Raw genomic sequence first — 19,550 nt, forward strand, 5'->3', positions numbered from 1 at the left:
GTTGGTTGGTCCGTTTGTAAAGTAGTGAGAGAACAAATGAATAAGCGCCACAGTTAAACACACCTTGATTGGACAACGCTGAGGTCGCATGGCGAGCTTACCTTTGACGATATGAGCGTCAAAGTTGGCGAGGATTCCTGAAACAAAAGAATGGCGACGTTAGACGTGCTTGCTGTGATCTGATTCGCGACAACTGACACACACTTTGAACAAATGTTAGGGATATTAGATTCCTAGAACTTTTTTATTTTGTTTTGTAAAGAGTTATAATGGCGCAGGTTTGTTCTTTAACTAGTTTACATAGACCATGTCGTAAAATAGTCTGGATTTCAACATATTAAGAATATTATTTAATATATTTGCAGGTAAATATAGTATATACTGATATAAAAAAGGCATAGTTTTTTATGTTCCTTTCTTTGCTTTTATATATTTTAAGATTACTCGAAAATAAACATATTTCTATTGTATACTGTCATCATGAGAAAAGTAATAAAATATAGTGTAATTAACTTCATATTCATTACAGAATTTAGTGTCAAAATATCAAAGAAGAAACTAATTAAAAACTAAGTGTCCAAATGTGCCTGAGAAATAATAATTCACCAAGATATAGTAAATATATATATGTTACTGCTTTGATAAAAAAATCGTAAAACAATTAAAATTAAAAGTAAATTTTTATTCCTTTCACAACCTCATGGATACAATATTTTTATGTCAACATTTTACTTGTGAAGAAAAGATCAGTCTTCGAAATCATTGGTCAGTGCTACTTCTGCAAAGACTTTTAAATACTCCTTCAGTTGATTTTTAATCTCATCTACTGTCTCAAAGTGATATTCTCCAAGTAGTTTTCTAAGTTTAAGAAATAACCAAAAGTTCGACGAATATAAATCAGATGAATATGACGATTATAATATGCAAGTCTTACATTATTGATAAAAAAGTAGTTAAAACCCAAATGAATGATGTAGAACTACTGAAGCGAATTTGTTGACATTTGGACCAGTCGAAAGAAATTTATAATGAATAGTATTATTTTTAGGACTTAATATTTCTAAATCACTACATTTATTGATAAAATGTCGAAAACTTTATTGCTGATTTCATTAATATTCTCTATATACGTTTCAATTTGGTATAAAATAATTAATTACTTTTGGTTACAACATTTATGTTAATGGGACCACAAACTTGGTGTAAATATCTCCACGATGTTTATGAAAAAACGTGAATATGTATTAAATAAAATACAGTTGACAATACAATATAATTAAAAGGAACGTAATAAATGTGCAAGTAAATTCTGTGTATTTTCATCTAGACTTTTTATATAATCCTTCCTATTAGCATTATTTATAAAAACATGCAAAAAAGTGGATGTGTAACAATATGTATTATCAATAAAAGTGTTAAAACTAGAAAGTACACAAAAATATGCACAATTAATATACTCGTAGAGGTTCCATAATATAGAAAATAATGCGTTGTAAAATAAAACAAAATATAAATTTTATAAAGTACTTACTATATTAACCGATTAACATTATCAAATATTATAAATTATAATATTTAATAAAGACTTAATGAAATATAATTAATTTTTCCATATTTTATATTAATGTGTAAGATTAAGAATCATAATAAATTCTAAACACTTTAAATATCTAAAGTAAATATTTATAAATCTGCTCATAATAACATTATAATAACAAAATATAACAAACATAAATGAAGGCGGAAGAAATATTATCAACACGGTCGTACTGAACCTAAGGCACATTTAGTAATTTCAGATATTGTTCATCGGTAAAAATGGTTCCTCATCAGGAATTATGAAGATCTAATAAAAATTATAAACCCCTTGAACTCTGAATGTAAAAAATACTATTAAATTAAACCTATAGATCACGTCTCTAGTATATAACAGGTGGGGAAAAAGTCCCGCTACCATTTTGATTGCGCGCCATTTTCTTTATGTTATGTTTAGCTCAATTTCGATTTAACCATTGTGTTATGTAGACGTCTAAATTTTATTATGGATAAATATACGCCACAAGAACGAGCACAAATAGTGACAATATTCATTGAAAATAATCGTTCTTTTATTGCCACTCAGAGGAAATTGCGTCAAAAATGTCCTAATCGTTCAGTGCCTCACAAAACCACAAATTTATCGTTTGCGTGCGAATTTTCGATAGTACGGTTCGACAGTAGACAGGTCTCGTTCTGGAAGACAACGGACATCTCGTAACGCTGAAAATGTGGTTCTGGTGCGCGATAGTATTGCATAGTATTGTCTCCAGAAACATCAATTCAGAGACGTTGTTTCCAGTTACACATTTCTGCAAACAGTTTAAGGCGAATTTTGAAAAATTATTTAAAAATGTTCCCCTACAAAATTCAATTAGTCCAAAAATTGCTGCCGAGAGATCCTGATCAACGAGTTGAGTACAGTACAACTCTATGATGTGGTATTCATGCTGGAAATATCATTGGTCCCTATTTTTTTGAAAGACCAAGGTGTTGCTGTCACTATTACTGCTGAACGGTACCAAGACATGATTCGAAATGCTCTGGTACCTGAAATAAAAGAGCAAGGACCAGAAGACAGGTGGTTTCAGCAAGATGGGACCAGAGCACACACAGTTCGTTCAAAAATTCAATTATTGATTGACGCTTTCTCACGAAGATTAATTTCGCGAAGTGGTGCTTTAGCAAGGCCAGTCAGATCTACGGAGTTAACAGCACCAGATTTTTTCTATGGGGTTTTTTAAAATAAAAAGTTTATACGAATAAACCACAAACAATTCAACATCTTAAAGACAATAGTCGTCATGAAATTGAAGAAATTCAGCCTCATACACATATAGAAACAAAAACACATATAAACTCTGAATTCCAGTGAATTAAGACTAATATTTAATAGTAATGATTTCTAGTTATAATAGAAGGAGAAATCGACGGATAAAACAGTAATATACAACAAAGAATCATAATTTTTGAAAACAAGCAAGAGTAAATCACCTATACCAATAAAACCAATATATATGGGGACAGAAAAAGATACCATCATTGCGATTACAAGCTAATGCATCTTGATACAAATATTGAACATATCTATATCAACATAAATCATCATATTGTTCATCCACAGAATAAAATAAATTATATGTTTGAGACTAAAACAATTTCATACCATAAAATATTAGAGACTTTACTTATAAGCTGTACTAAGCTAAATTACTCCATAGTACTTACTTAACGTAATTTTTATTTTGTCTTCACCAGTTTAAATACATGTTTTCCGTTATTAACATAATTCCTGTTAAAATAAATTCCTTGAAATAAAATAAATAAATAGAATAATTTAACAAAAAATAATTCTTGAAACTTCAACATTGCATGACTATTTGGGGATTACTTAAAAATTACAGTCAAATTACTTTTGCTATTTTCAAAACAATGCAAATTGCTCTGCCACCTACCATACAGTCCAGATCTGAATCCTTATGACTACCGACTGCTTGGAAGCATCAATCGAATGTTCCAGGGAAAGAGGTTTGGTTTAAATGAAAGTCTACTTTGAAAACTCAAAATCGTTCAACGAAACAGATATAGAAAACTATAGCAACACCGAACTCTATATATCTATTCATCATGCAAGGAATAGAAAGGGTTTTATTCCTCGAGCAGAGTTAGTGTCTTCCTCTAAGTCCAAAGGCGACTAACATGGAGAAATTAATCTTAGCATGTTTTTGCTTTGGTTTGAAAATCAGGTATTAAAGAATCATAAGTTATTGTTATGGACAATGCACCATAGCATCGCATGGAAAAATCCCAACAAGTGCATCGATAAAGATTGTAATTAAAGAATGGCTTGCAAAACATAAAATATATTTTGAAGATACTATATTAAAGAGTGACCTACTTCAAATTGTTACTGAGTAAATATAAATTAAATGTTTAATTGCGTTTTATGTAATTTACTTTTTTGAAATAAGCCTGACAGAAGATACAGTTGATCAGATGAATGGATGGATGAACAATATGGTGTTGTGTATGAAAGTGTGATGTGTTCCTCCCTATCACTGACTATGCATATTATGATCCAATGCTGACAGTCATCAAGACAGGGTTATGTGAGTAGAGTGGTATGTGAGAGCGTGTAAGCAATTCATAGAAGGTAATTGTAGAAAATAGTATTTTAGAGTGTGAAAAATTTGTGTGCATATGTATGTAATTGTTCAGAATTATACCTGCACATTAGACTAGAAGGTGTGACGGGAGGGTAGTGATTAAATCTAATTTTATCTAGAAAATTGTACACAGGCAGTAACAGAAGAAACTAAAGGGAAATATAGTTATTTTAAAATAAGTTGACAAGGAAACATAGTAACGAAGGAAAGAAGAACTAAATATAGAAAGACAAATATGCTCTATAATGTAATCAAAATAAATTACTAACATATACAATTGCTAATTAGATGGATTAGGCTATTAGGAACTCAAACCTTCAAACTATTGTAGCTGTACTTTAAGTCCTTCTATATTATATGTTATAAGCACTAAAATTTTACAATAAATTATATATGATAACATTATTTTTGTTTTATTTTGTTTGGATTAAAATTTTGTTATATGTCGAGGTCAAAATAAAGTAAAAATCATAGTTTACTCAAAAACACTGACGTCACAAATTATGATGACGTGAATTCACTGCTTCACTGGATATAATACATGTAGTACTTCCATCTATATTTCGCAATGACTAAGATATTAATATTATTTGATATAAATCGAAATTTATTTGATATTATTGATATTTTCATTTTGATAACTGATTTAATTAAAATTGAACCCAAAGAAACAATGGTTTTGCACCTTTAAACTATATCCGTCTATGGAAGCCAGACACGCCGAACACATGTTAATAATTCGATTTAGTTTCGCAGCTTTCGTCGACGAATCGCCTTCCAGGAACTTTTATTCGCCGATTGTAATTCCACATGAAACATATATTAAGGATCCGTCGTCTTTTTTCAGTCCATTCCGCGCCAGAAAGGCGAACGGTTGGCCGTTTCTATTTCACCTGCTTTGGTCTATAAAATTCGAGTTAGAGCCCGCGGCATTGAGCCTCACAAAGGAAAATCAACAATTAGGACGGTCGGAATGGCCCGTGTTTGTTATTTTCTTTAACGTACAAGGTGTTTTTTCCAAGGTAACATCTCGTGTTGGTCTTATTGATGAGATCAAGATATAATAATTATAAGTTAACCGACTAGATTATCTTCCAGGCGTTCTTCTATTGCAAATATTTTAATTGGTTGTTACGGAAAGATAATATTTTGATTTTCATTTGAAATTATTCATTTAACTAACTACATAACTATACAAATCACTGTTTGGTTCTTTTAAGTCTCCATCCTAGTTCAGTATTACCCAATTATGCCTTCTTGCGAATCTCTTAATTTCCTTTATGATAGTTGAATTCGAAGGTCTCCGTGTGAGCAATTGTTTCTGTAGTACATATGTGCATCCACAATACTTTTCAGAATCTTATTCTGTATTATGTTGATATTATTCATGGCAGAATATCTTGATAATTGAATTTACTAGGTCCATATAGGTTTTAGTATTTGCTTGTACAGCAGCAACATATTATATAAATTATTCTATTCAAAGTTTATTTGTATATGTGTTATCGAAATTTATGTCGACAAAACGTCGCAATGTTGCCGCATCAATCTCTGAGTTTTAATTCAGTTTGGCTTTGACAACAAAATTCTAATCTGAATAAAATAACTGAGCAAAAATGTTATCCAATATAATTTATTTTAACATTATAGAACATAAAAATACTACAGTAAGTAAGTAAAATATTATCTGATTCTAAAACGAATTTACAAATTGCGACAGAAAATATATTAAACATCTTGATGACGCATATAGAAATAAACTTTAAATAGACTATATATTTTATTTCAAATAATCAAAACATTATGTTGTTTATTAATTCGAGTTTCTTATCTATCTGATTTGCTTGCGAAAAAAAATATAAATTTATATATTTTTTTAGTTCTTTAAATTATACACCTAAAGTCAAATTTTTCTAAATTTAATAATGAGTAATCTTCTAAAGTATATTATGTATGGACACTACAATACTCTCTTTATTTTTTACTTTTAATGTATTGGGTGCTAATTCATCACTGAAGTGTAGATGTCGCGCTCATAGTTCATTACAAAAAACAGTGTCGCTAGAAGCCAACGATTATAGCTGAAATTTTACGATTAAAAGTATAATATTTAACTGAAAATATCAGATGATCAATCCAGAGCTTAATATGAAACAAACAATCATGGAATATTGCTATCGATAGTAATTGAAACTTTGAACTGATTATCGAAAGAACAACTATAGTTATACAAGCAGAAACTTAGCTTGACCTCATTGGAGGTTTGCAAAATCCACATCTCTGTTGGAATGCTTAAATATAATATTCTACATCACCAAAAATCTTAATCACCAAGAGGGTAATGCAAGTTAACCTCGAAATTAGTAGACAATAGTGCTCAATATTTTGAAGTACAACCAACAACAATGCACCCAATAACAATTTAGCCGTAAGTTAATTTTTTTAATTTTTAATAAAAAGGTAGCCAAAATTAAATCCTAACTACTCGTACTTTATTGCGGACCTAGATATTTGATGTTTTTAACAGACTTCAAAAAAGGAGGAGGTTCTATCTTCGGCTGTATATTTTTGCAATGTGTGTTCGCCGATTTCTCCGTCAATTGTGGGCCGATTTTCAAAATGATATTTTTATTCAAAAGAGTGCACTTCTGAGGAGGTCTCATTGGAACAAAATTATGATCTGTTTGGGGGGAGGGGGGGAAATCGAGGGAAAAGCTCTAATTTAAAAGGCACGTGCAAGGTTTCCGGGCTGCACCTTTACCTTGGCCTACCCATCGTAATATTAAATAAAATTATTGCGTAATTTATTGAGTAAATATCTAACACTAAAAAGATAAAAATAAAATATTTTTAACAAACGAATTGAACCGACACCAAAAAATAAATTAGGAACTCACTAAAAATTAAAAAATAATCAAACTTAGATATAAAACACAAAAATAATTTTAAAATAAAATATGTAAAATACAAAATATATTAATATCCTTTTTTTGACTACTTCTTTGGAAGGAAGTGATCATAAACAACAAAATGATTTTACGTCTTACTTTTTATCATTCGTAATAATATTTCTATTTTACAATAGAGATAGATAATGTAATGATACCGAATTACCTCACATATGTTACCATCTCGTAACCGACATCGAAAACAATAAAAACCTCTTATTAGTACCTACGGATTTTAGTATATTGGAATCAAGTCGTTCACAAGCCGCATATTAAGTCATTAGATGAATGAAATGTTGACGTTTCTCGAACTTTTTTTCTAATAACTCTGCTGATTGTTCTCTAAGTCACCAACTGTCTAATTATGGTAGAGTGGAAAGGTAAAAAATCGACCGAGTCCTTCGGGGGCTTAGGCCGTGAAAGACGTCGTTCGACTTACAGCACGTGCTGTTTGCTGCCTGTCCAACAGATGCTGGTGCCATTTCGCTTCCAGCCAGACATGTGGTTGTTCCTATTCGAGAAAAACATTGTAGCATCGACGGTAAGCGCTGTTGCCAAGTTGAATCGAGCTTTAATTAATTTAGTGTTTCAGTTGATTGTTTTTAACTTTTGTTGTAATGTTTAAGTGATAAAAATTGGATGGAAAAAGTAACGGGAATATTACAGAATTTTATTGGTACGAATCTGTTTCCAAGAGTAATTATTAAAAACTTATTTTGACATACTGGTGCATAATGTTTGATTCAAAAAGTCTGCCACTAGCCTAGTCCATAAATTAAAAGTTTTGACCGGTGGATTTTCAATAACTCTTTCAAATTATGATCAGGATCCTATAAAAAAAACAATTAAAATTTAAATACAAAAAAGGATTACTTATTATTTCTAAGAAAATCTTGATTTTTCGTACATAATAAGTTGCTGCTATACAAACAGATACTAAAACCTCTATTGACCCATGTAACTCAGTTATGGGGATGGTCTACGAGTAGTACAGTCCTGAGAAGTATTTTGGATATACCTAGATACTATAGGAACAACTACTCACAACGAAACCTTCGGATTCCATCTGTCATAAAGGAAATTAAGAGATTCGCAACAAGGCATGAGGAATATACTAAACCAGGATGCAGAATCAAGACATGCGATCATACCGTGCGATCGTGTGTTAAAAAGTGCCACTAACTTTTATTTTAGTAGAGACTAAGTAAGGGTAACTACCTAGTTTTAAGTCACTGTAGAGACAAGTTATAAGTTTGTAGGCGATTAATTAATGATATATTAATAAAAACAGGGAGGATCGCTATAATCAGTGTATCACTCTTGAAGGGAATTATGTTGAATAAAAAAACTAATTTTACCAGAAATATGTGTTTTACTATGGTAGGCTATGAACTTCTCTATCGACATGTTATAAAAGTATGGATCTAGCTATCACTATGAAAATATATTACTAAAGTTTTCGTAACAATCTCCAGCTCCAAATATTCTATTTGTATAATTAACGAATTTGGTCTGATGGAAATGTAAAAATATGTTTAAGTAATTGGAACATATGCTGTGTATTTATTAAAAATATTTACTAGAGCTCTATTTGAACTGTTGAAAATAATGTATTGTTACTAACACGAATAAATATAATTTGTTCATTGCTCGTATCTCCTGAACAATATATTAATCTTTAAATTTAATTGTAACGTAAATTTATTGTTGTTTTTAACTGCATTAATATCTAAATGGAGCTCACTAACTACTGTTTAAACATATAGCCCTAAACTTTTACGAACATGCATGAATTATTCATAATCCGATTTTGTTTTCTTATTCCTCATTTTTCATTGAAATCCAGAGGTTTGAGCAAAATCTGGCAACAAAAAGATGCAATGAAACCTGACAGTTCATTTATTAAATTTGGACAATTACGCTTGGTGTGAGTATATAATCCACCAATTTGCTGCTGTTCGTATTGCAGAACTCTTGTTTGTAGCCTCAATATCTATATCAGTGAATATCAGATCGGAGTAAAAGTTTGCAAACGGATGGAGATAACTTTCTTCATCTAATTGCTTCCTTTATAAACGTACTCACGGAGTTCGAAGATCTTTGAAAATAGGTGTAAAAACATGATTTTGTCGAAAAAAAAATTAAAAGTAACTATTAAAATTAGGCTGAAATTTTAGCTCTGTGTTGACGACCAGATGGCCCTACAAATTTATTTAACATCATAATAACAAGTGTTTAATACAAATATGTAGATAAAGTTGACAAAAAGACAAAAATTGGACACATTTAGCCATTTTTAATGCTTAACGCTAAAATACTGAATTTAATTAATTAAGTAACACAGATTAACAAAAAAAGGTTGTAAAATATATTTAAAATATTTAAATTTTGTACCAAATGAAATCATTAGGATAATAGTAAACTAGAACAGATATGTTCTATGACATGATAGTAGAGATATTCTAGATTCTAATTCTGTTATCTTTTATGAGCCTAATGCTAATACCTAGCTAAACAACTTAACTCAACTTTTCTCAAAAACTGTAGTATGGAATTTTAAATTTGAATTCCAAAATAACATTTGTCTGAATGCCTTGTCATAACACACTTTTTGAACCTAATATTTGTGTTAATTACGGATTTCTACACCAAATTATGAGAGGCATACTTTTTATACAAAATCAGTAATGTTATTCGGATGTTCTGTTACAAATATATCACAAAAAGCGTTACGAAAGTTTTTACAAACACCTTAATATAACCAAGGTAATAAAATTTATTTTAATTAAATATTGAAATGTTGAAAAGTGGTGGATGATATTGGTGGCACTTTTTTTATTATCTTTGGAACTGGAAAGGCTAATAACAGATAAATTACTTAAAACTAATGAACCAGTAATTTTACTATTCTTTTCGTCGATTTCTTATATAAGATTTGGATTTTTGTGGAACACCGACAACGCTGTTACCGAAGAACTAACTTATATAACCAACCGACCTATATCCAGACGACGGGCGATGTTGTTTTGGACTTTTTGTTCGTTTTGGATTTTTTACCCTGCTGCGGATCTCCTGCGTTTCGTGGCCAAGGTCAGTGTAAAGTCAAAACGGCACTAAAGAGCGCTTTCGTTTATTTTATTTTTTGTACGGTTTCGATCGTAGACCTGTTTTAAAGTCTTCTGTGTAGAGAAAATACACTCTTACACACGAACGTATGGCGACTGTTAAGTTCACGACTTTAATTATGTCGTTTTATTATTATGTTTATAATCCATATTGACCAATTAGTAATAATTATTATTTTCATCATATTTGGTCGGAAAATTTTGGTTTCCACTTTTCTGATATCATCGTCAACTCTCTCAAGCAAAGCATTTTAAATATCTTGGTATGCACTTAGATCGACGCCTAACCTGGAAGAAGCACATACTCTCCAAACGGAAACAACTGGGACTAAAATTATATCAAATGTATTGGCTCATCGGGCGCAAATCGAAGTTATCATTAGATAACAAGGTATTGCTGTATGAGTCTATACTCAAGCCCATTTGGACATTTGGAATCCAACTATGGGGTACCGCTAGCAAACAATTTGGAATTCAACGGTTCCAAAATAAGGTGTTGCGTGCCATTGTTGATGCTCCGTACTATATTTCAAATAAAGTGATACAACGCGATATTCCTCTAGAACCAATAACGAGTGTAATTCAATGTGTTTTATGAAGTACTTCGAAAGTGTGTCAGTGCATCCTAATGTACTCGCTAATCAGCGAAATATGAAATATAAAACGTTTAACACCACCTGGATCTGTCCTACTGGACATATGTAGACTTTAGAATAAGCTTTAGAATAAGACTAATTAATTAAGATAATATTTTATACAGAAGATTGCTTAATGAAGTGATTTTCTACATGCCATGTATATATAATATAGACATAAGAAATACTTATTGCCAATAGGGCACATTGTGGACTCACGAAGAGTAATAAAAAAACTTTTCTGATAAAACCATAGTTTCGGAACTGTAATAGCTTTAATATTTCCTATACCGAACCAAGGTACTGAACCAAGCTTTAAATCATTAAGACAGTTAAACAGAACCGATATCCAGAAACGAGAAATAGTCCAATGCGACAATATCTTCAGTTTAGATTATTTTATTAAATAATCCGCCTTCCTCATTAGTATTAATATAGAGACAAATTGATGGTTTGGTCAGGTATGAACAGCTTACGATAAACAGGAGTTATTCTTATCCCATCAAACACTTCAACTTCTTCGCTGCTTCACGCCATCTGTTTCATCTGTTATTTGCTGACGTCCATACAGGCTTAGTTACCGTTCGTGAAGTAAGTCCACATTCTGATTACAGTCTATTTCTTCCTTATTGTCGTAGGAAAAATATCGATTTTATAAAAGCTATATCGATATTTTAGGAAAAAATTTAAATATTGATATATCGGTTTAAAAATCTTTAAAACTATGTACTGAAGATTTACTAAAAATAATCGAAAGGGTTTTTAAAATTACAAAAAAATATCAACGTAAGTATAAAACTACCAACGTAAGTGACTTCAATGACTGGTTTTGCTGTAAGAGATGGTAATGCTTTTTAGAAAACCACCTTATCATATCTGAGCGTACTCTGGACTATTTTCGATAAATTTTAAATTCAAATTGGCCTGGTGATAACCTAGTTTTCTAAATAAATCCATTTGCAACACCTTATATTATTCGATGGCTCCTTTTCATAATTTTGAAACAGCAATTCATCGACGATTTTCCGATTTTCGAACTGCCTGCCGTTTAATTCATGTGTCAACCGTCTTTGCATCCTCTGGATATTTCCCATCACTTGTAATCGTTCACAAATTGTGACTCGCCTCACATTGATTTGATCTACTAATTATTATTGTGTTTGTCTTCATCTATTAACTCCTGAAATTAATCGTCTTTAATTTTTTTCGATTTACCAGGATTTTCTTACTTGTTTTGAACGTTGAAATCACAATATTTCAAGTATCTACCAGCAGACAATGAATTTGAGTGATTTATTTTTGTATATATATATATATATATATATATATATATATATTATATATATAATATTATATTATATATATATATATATATATTATATATATATATATATTATATATATATATATATATATATATATATATATATACATATATATATATATATATACATATATATATATATATATATATATATTTAATAGCTTTTTATTCAACGTAATTCCCCAACTATAGCGACCCCCCAACTTTTAGATACCGTTTCAGTAGTACGATTTGTCTTTTGCTTCAAAAAAGGCATGTGTTTCGTCGATCACCTCTTCATTCGATGAAAATTTCTTCCCAGCTGCAGAGATCTGAGAACAATAAATAGTCGCTGGGGGCGAGATCTGGAGAATACGGTGGATGAGGAAGCAATTCGAAGCCCAATTCATGGATTTTTGACACGGTGCATTGTCATGTGACACCATAAACTGGCCAACCGACTGTTGCGTTTTCCCACGTTTTGGAGCGGGTTCATCGTATGCAGTCCACTCGGTGTCGATTGTCGATTGGACTTCGGAGTGAAATGATGGAGCCATTTTTGATCCATTGTCACATATCAACGCAATATCTCGGGTTTATTACGTTTGATCATCTTCAAACACTGCTCCGAATCATCAACTCGTCGTTGATTTTGGTCAAAAGTGAGCTCGCGAGGCACCCACTTTGCAGAGAGCTTTCTCATACCTAAATATTCGTGAGTGATATGCTGTACACGTTCAGTTGATATCTTTAGAGTGTCTAATATTTCACTCAATTTCAATTTATGGTCATTCAAAATCATTTTCTGGATTTTTTTAATGTTTTCGTCGGTAACAACCTCTTTTGGGCGTCCACTGCGTTTACCCTTTTCGGTGCTTATTTCACCACGTCTACACTTAGCATACTAATCCTTGATAGTTGATTTTCGTGGGACAGTGTCCAGAAACTCGGCATCAAGCCAAGTTTTCTAAGTGCAATATTTTATCAACAGGAGAAATTCCTTTTTATCTATTTCTTTCACAATAACAAAAGTGGCCTCACTCAAAATACTTTAATTCGCAAGCTAATGATCCGACAGCTGTCAAATTTATACAGGTATCTTTTAAGGGTTAGGGCTAACTAAAAAACATATGGATTTAATTCTAGTAGTGCCCTCTATGTGCCAGGCCGAGGACTTTCAATCAATTTCAAAATAACAGTAGTTAAATTCTGTTACAAAAACCGGAAAGTAATTACCGACATACCTGGTAATCACCAATAACACCACTACAATTATGAATATTAACATCACCGAAACCTAACATTATTTAATTATGTCGATTAGCATTTAAAAAAAAACAATAACAATATTGCGCTGCTATCTGTTGATCGGTTTAAACAGCCAAAAGGAAGACAACGGTTCCGAAAGTGGAGTGGAAAAAAGGACGACGTTACGATTTTCGCATACGCCACTGTTTAATATCAAGGCCAGCGCGATTCCTTTGTTTAACTGGCGGGGCCCGCTTGAAGACGCCGCATCGCAAGTGAACTATTCAGTGGATTCTTCGAACCGGTGCAGTCCGAAAATCGTTAAATAAACGACCGAATAATGAATACGGCGCTGAAGTTGGACCCGCCGAATCGACACAAAGGCGAACAAAAAAATATTGCACTGCTCTTTAATGAACACTTACTCCTACGGTTAAGATGAGAACAGGTAGAAACGTAAAGGGTAGGTCAGTAGCGTCCCCCCGGAGGGTTAAACGCCAATGCTCTTCTCGAGGATGTTCGTTTTACATTATCTGCTTGTTTAAGCCTATTTAGTGCCCTGGTAACACCTTCTAAACTATAGTCTATTCAAAACAGTAGTGACGCACGTCATCAATATGTGCCTGTCGAAAGTTGTAAATCCGTTTTACAGTCAGACAATACTTTCCTTCCCAGTTTATTCTATTTAGAAGAAGAAGCGTGCTATTTGGGTTCGAACATGTAACCGAATGAGTATGCAAAAGTTGTCGGATTGTTAAACGTCTGCAAAATTCTTCAAAATATTATAATTACGGGTTATAAACCGGCAAAGGTTGTTTTAATAAATTTCAAATCGCCGCGTATTAGAACGAACACGGTCACTAAAATATCTCAAAAAATAAAATACAATATAACCTTAAATTTAGCAAAAAGTGAAACAGGTGACGAAATAGCTTGATGTTAGTTGTACCAGAGATCAAATATACGAAATGCATAAAAACAGTAAGTACTTTCTTCAATCGAAACATAATTTGATACTAATATTTCACAGAAAATTGTTAGTCTGGAAAGTATCCATAGAAAAGATATGCAGCTATTTGAGGGATGTAGAACATCCCTTTATACACTGTTGGGTAATATAGGATTTAAGTGGTGTAAAAATAATCCACGAAGGTGTTTAATAGAACTTCCAGACATTGCTTTTAAAATAATAAAATTTTTAGGAACATATAACAAAATCAAGGAAGAATTATTATATCAATTTTTATATTTAGATGAGACATGGATATTTCAGAAAGGTACACTGGGTCATTCATGGCAGGATGATAATTAATACAGTGTAAAAACAACAAAAGTTGATGGAAGAAGGTAAACATTTTGTGTCATAACAACTAAGTCCAAGGATGACTACCATGGAGAAAGGAACCATAACTTGTTTTTGCAGTGGTTTGAAAATCAGCTTTTAAAGAACTTGGTGGAACCATCAGTTACTGTTATGGACAATTCACTATATTAAATGTACACTGGTGGAGAAGATACCAACAAATGCATCAACAAAGGCTGCTATTAAGAAGTGGCTTAATGTACATAAAATAAGTTTTGAACAAACCATGCTAAAAATGAATTAATTCAAATTGTTACTAGGTAAATATAAATGAAATATTTAATTGCATTTTATGTAATTTACTTTTTAGAAATAAGCTTGAGAAAAGATACATGGTAGATCAGATTGATGAAGGTTATGGTCACAGAGTATTACGTTTTCTTCTCTATCACTGCATATTTAATCCAATTGAGTTGATATGGGATATTACAAAGAATTATTGCCATAGACATTCAGTCGAGGAGGATATTCAAACCAGAACTGTTTGGATTTATGGAAAAAGGCATTGTCAAAAACTATAGTTTCGGTTTGAATCAGCTCGATCAGACACATTGAAGAAGAAATTGACAAATGGTAGAATATTGAGCAACTTTTTGTTAGATTGGAAATAAACAGCTTAGTTAATAACTTGATTAGTGTTTCTGAAAGTGGTAGTGATTGAATAAAAATTTATGAAAGTTGATTTATGGAATAAGAAACACAAGGAATAAGCTATGGATAAACTGAGTTAGTTCTATTCGTAGTTGGTAGCCTAATACCTTCAAATTTAAAGCTTTTCTCTAAATTCCGGTAGGCTTTATCACTTCACAGCAACTTCAGTCCGTCATTGGCGACCTTACATCTTCAGCTGCGATACTTTTGCCCGAACTCCACTTAACCACACCAACAAATTCTTCAAGTAACTGCAGAAAAATGCCAGTCTCGATAATTACGTTTGTTCCAGTTTATTGAATACATTAAAAAAACAACTTTATGATCTACCCCTAATTCTACCTAATGTCCCAGTTATGAAATGTGAAAGAGAAAGGAAGAAAAGACGACTTGTTGACTAATAATGCTTACTCGCTGAAGCCGTACTATAGCAGTTTTGAAAGGTAACAGACTAAAAAACACTATAGCATAGTCTATACAAAATATCAGTGAATGTTACATTGCTGCGGTTTTACTGGAAATGTTTTAGTGCATTGCAGTTCTGAATATTTGTATGGTTACTAAAGTTACTCAAAAAATAAAAACAATTTAAAGTTGAGGGGATGACGAAGGGGGTGACGAATTAAAATCACTTTGATATGACAAGTTTTTTTTGCTATAAACGTAATTTAATACAATTATTTTAGATAGATTAAAGGTAAAAGTTATAACATATAAAAAAACATATAAAAAGTCATAATATATAGTCATAATATTTTTTTTAATAATTCATTATAGATATATTGTTTTTCATGTTGGAAACAGGAATGGTTTTATTCCTGGAGCAGAGCTAGTATTTTCCTCCAAATCCAAGGGGGACTACTATGGAGATATGAACCGTAAGTTTTTGCTCTAGTGTGAAAATCAGCTGTTATGGACAATGCACTATACCAAAGAACTGTTGGAAAAGATCCCAACAAGTAGATCGATAAAGGTTGTAATTAAGCAATGCCTTGCAAAACTTAAATTAATATTTGAAGACGAAGGTCTGGTAAAAATTACTACAATCGAAATACAAGGCGAGAAGTGTATACAAACAATGACTATATATCTGGAAACAATCAGTGTTTACAACAATATCTTCGTCTTCGTCTGAATGAAGATACGCAGAAAGTGACTGACTGAATGAAATTATCGGGGTGTGGGATTATGATCCAATGCTGACAATTACCCAGACAGGGTGATGAGAGTGAATACAACTAAAGATGAGTATATAATTAATATACGATACCTGTAGGAACTTTTGATATGATGACATACACTACATAAAAAAATGTGTTTAGAACTTTACCTCATAGGTGGAGTGGAAAAGAGTTAAATCTAAGTCACATAGATGGCGGTACTAGAATTAAATCCATATGTTTTTAATTAGCCCTTACTCTCAAAAGATGCGTGCGTAAATTTGACAGCTGTCCGATCATTAGTTTGTGAATTATAGCATTTTGAGTGAAGCAACTTTTGTTATTGTGAAAAAATGGATAAAAAGGAATTTCGCCTATTTATTAAATATTGCTTTTTAAAGGAAAAAATACAGTTAAAGCAAAAACTTGGCTTTATGTCGAGTTCCGGACACTGTTCCAGGAAAATCAACGATTAAGGATTGGTATGCTAAGTTTAAACGTGTGGCATTTCACCACTGAAGACGGTGAACGTAGTGGGCGCCCAAAAGTGGTTGTTATCGACGAAAACATTAAAAACATCCACAAAATAAGTTCGAATGATCGTAAATTGAAATTGAATGAAATAGCAGACACTCTAAAGATATCAATTGAACGTGTACATCATATCATTCACGAATATTTGGGTATGAGAAAACTGTGCAAAGTGGGTGCCGCGCGAACTCACTTTTGACAAAAACAACGACGAGTTGATGATTCGGAGCAGTATTTGAAGATGATCAAGCGTAATAAATCCGAGTTTTTGCGTCGATATGTGACAATGGATGAAACATGGCTCCATCATTTCAGTCCGAAGTCCAATCAACCGGCATCCAAGTGGACTGCTCACGATGAACCCGCTCCAAAGCCTGGTCAGAACGCAACAGTCAGCTGGCAAGGTTATGGTGTCTGTATTTTAGGATACGCATGGAATAGTTTTCATTGACTACATTGAAAAAGGAAGGATCATCAACACCATCAACAGTGACTATTGCATAGCGTTATTGGACCGTTTGAAGAGTTTGAAAATTGAAATCGCCGACAAACGGCCGCATTTGAAGAAAAAGAAAGTACTGCTTTACCAAGACAATGTCACAAGTCAGTGAAAACAATGGTAAAAATCCATGAATTGGGCTTCGAATTGCTTCTTCATCCACCGTATTCTCCAGATCTGGCCCCCAGCGACTATTTCCTGTTCTCAGATCTCAAAAGAATGCTCACTGGGAAGAAATTTTCGTCGAATGAAGAGGTGATCGACTATAATAATAAGGCCTATTTTGAAGCAAAGGACAAATTGTACTACAAAAATGGTACCGAAAAGTTGGAGGGTCGCTATAATCAGTGTATCACGCTTGAAGGAAATTATGTTGAATAAAAAAAAAATTGCCAAAAAAATGTGTTTTACTATGGTAGGCCGGGAACTTTTCAATTGATCTGTTATAATATGAGTGTAAATTAAGTTCTTCTATAATATATGCACTATCTATACTATAATGATAAATTATATTTGTCATGTCATTGATCAGCGTTTGAAATACATTTGATTTGAAAACCCTACTCATTATTAGTTAATTCTGGAAAAAAAAATGATTAAAGTACGGTTTTTTTTTCGAAATAATCGTACAGAGGAAATAATGTAGTGGTAATTTCCACATACACCGCAAAAGGAATTACTCAAATAGCTTTACCTTACTTCGCGTTTACGTTCTTTAAGGATTTAATCTAATAATTTTACAGTTTAATAAACAATTGCTCTCCGATACGGTCATGGAGGAAAGATAATTTACTTTGCTTTGCCCGCTTCCCGTGTAATTACATTAACAATCTGTATCAAAGAGACGTAACAACCTCAAAAGACCGATTGCCAGTCTTGGTGTATTCAGCCAGTATTAAGTTTCCGTAAAGTTTATAACAAAAGGAGAAAACTACATTTGCCATAACTGTGTTTAATCAATCGGTTGTGCTGAAAGTTTATTGAGGTTTGAGATTATTTAATCTATAAGTGCTTTTCTTGTAACATAATGTAAATTAAAATGTAATATATGGGCGGAATCATGTTTGTTGTTTAACGTATTAAATAGGCTTCATACTTATAAAATAAATCATTTATTAGATTTTTCAGATATTAATCTAAAATTTTATCTTGAAAATTCTGAAGAAATTAAAAAACCTTAATCTCACTAACAAAAATCACTCAATTTTAATATACGAAAGTTCAATTGTTCAATAAACAATTGTTCATAAATTAACAAAACTTATTCATTATTAATGATATTTAAATTTATTTAGAATAATACTTTTTAATTCATTAATTACCATAAGAGAAGATAAAACTTCAGAAGATAATCCACGGATGTACAACATTTGTATTTAGTCGGAACGATGATAAACTCTTACTAGAATTTTAGAAATTTTATTTCTCCTTATAGGTTCACTTTGATGTGTGAGTATGCCAATTAAATCATGTTTGATTTCTGTGTTGAAATTGTGTTTAAGTATTTAGAAAGTTTATTACCTAGATGTTAATATTTATTTTTGTTTTTATGTATTTCAAAATATTATGTATTCAAGACGTTCAACATTGAACATATGTGAAGGTAAAATTATGATATAAATTTATGTATATTTATTGATATTGTTATGAAAATTAATTAAACAATTCCATCAATTATATAATTTTGTTTGACATTGTAATATTTAAATATTGATAAATAAATTACATTTTTTTACGTTCTGATATTTAAGGGTTACTAAAACTTCCAGAATACTACAGATGACATTTTTATAAACACATTTAACGGAATCATTATTTAAAATGATTAAATAAATCAGGAAAATATTTCGTGTTGTTTATTGCATTCTTAGAATACACATACAGTT

The 19,550-nt window shown here is 31.7% G+C and overlaps 1 protein-coding gene across 9 annotated transcripts in view; it reads right to left on the minus strand.

The window, feature by feature from the left end:
- The window catches only part of Ca-beta (Calcium channel protein beta subunit), a 227,268-nt gene that overhangs the window by 124,271 nt on the left and 83,447 nt on the right, over positions 1-19,550 (minus strand). For 8 of the 9 annotated variants that reach the window (XM_076414731.1, XM_076414730.1, XM_076414732.1 and 5 more), the window contains one exon: positions 102-137. In XM_076414731.1, the coding sequence (XP_076270846.1) occupies positions 102-137 (36 nt within the window). Of the gene's footprint in view, positions 1-63; positions 138-19,550 lie in introns of those variants that run through there. The other variant, XM_076414739.1, reaches the window with a different exon arrangement.

The sequence above is a fragment of the Rhynchophorus ferrugineus genome, unplaced genomic scaffold (assembly GCF_030347505.1).
Source record: "Rhynchophorus ferrugineus isolate W39M unplaced genomic scaffold, kcgeb_rfMv2 rfM9, whole genome shotgun sequence".
NCBI lineage: Eukaryota > Metazoa > Arthropoda > Insecta > Coleoptera > Curculionidae > Rhynchophorus > Rhynchophorus ferrugineus.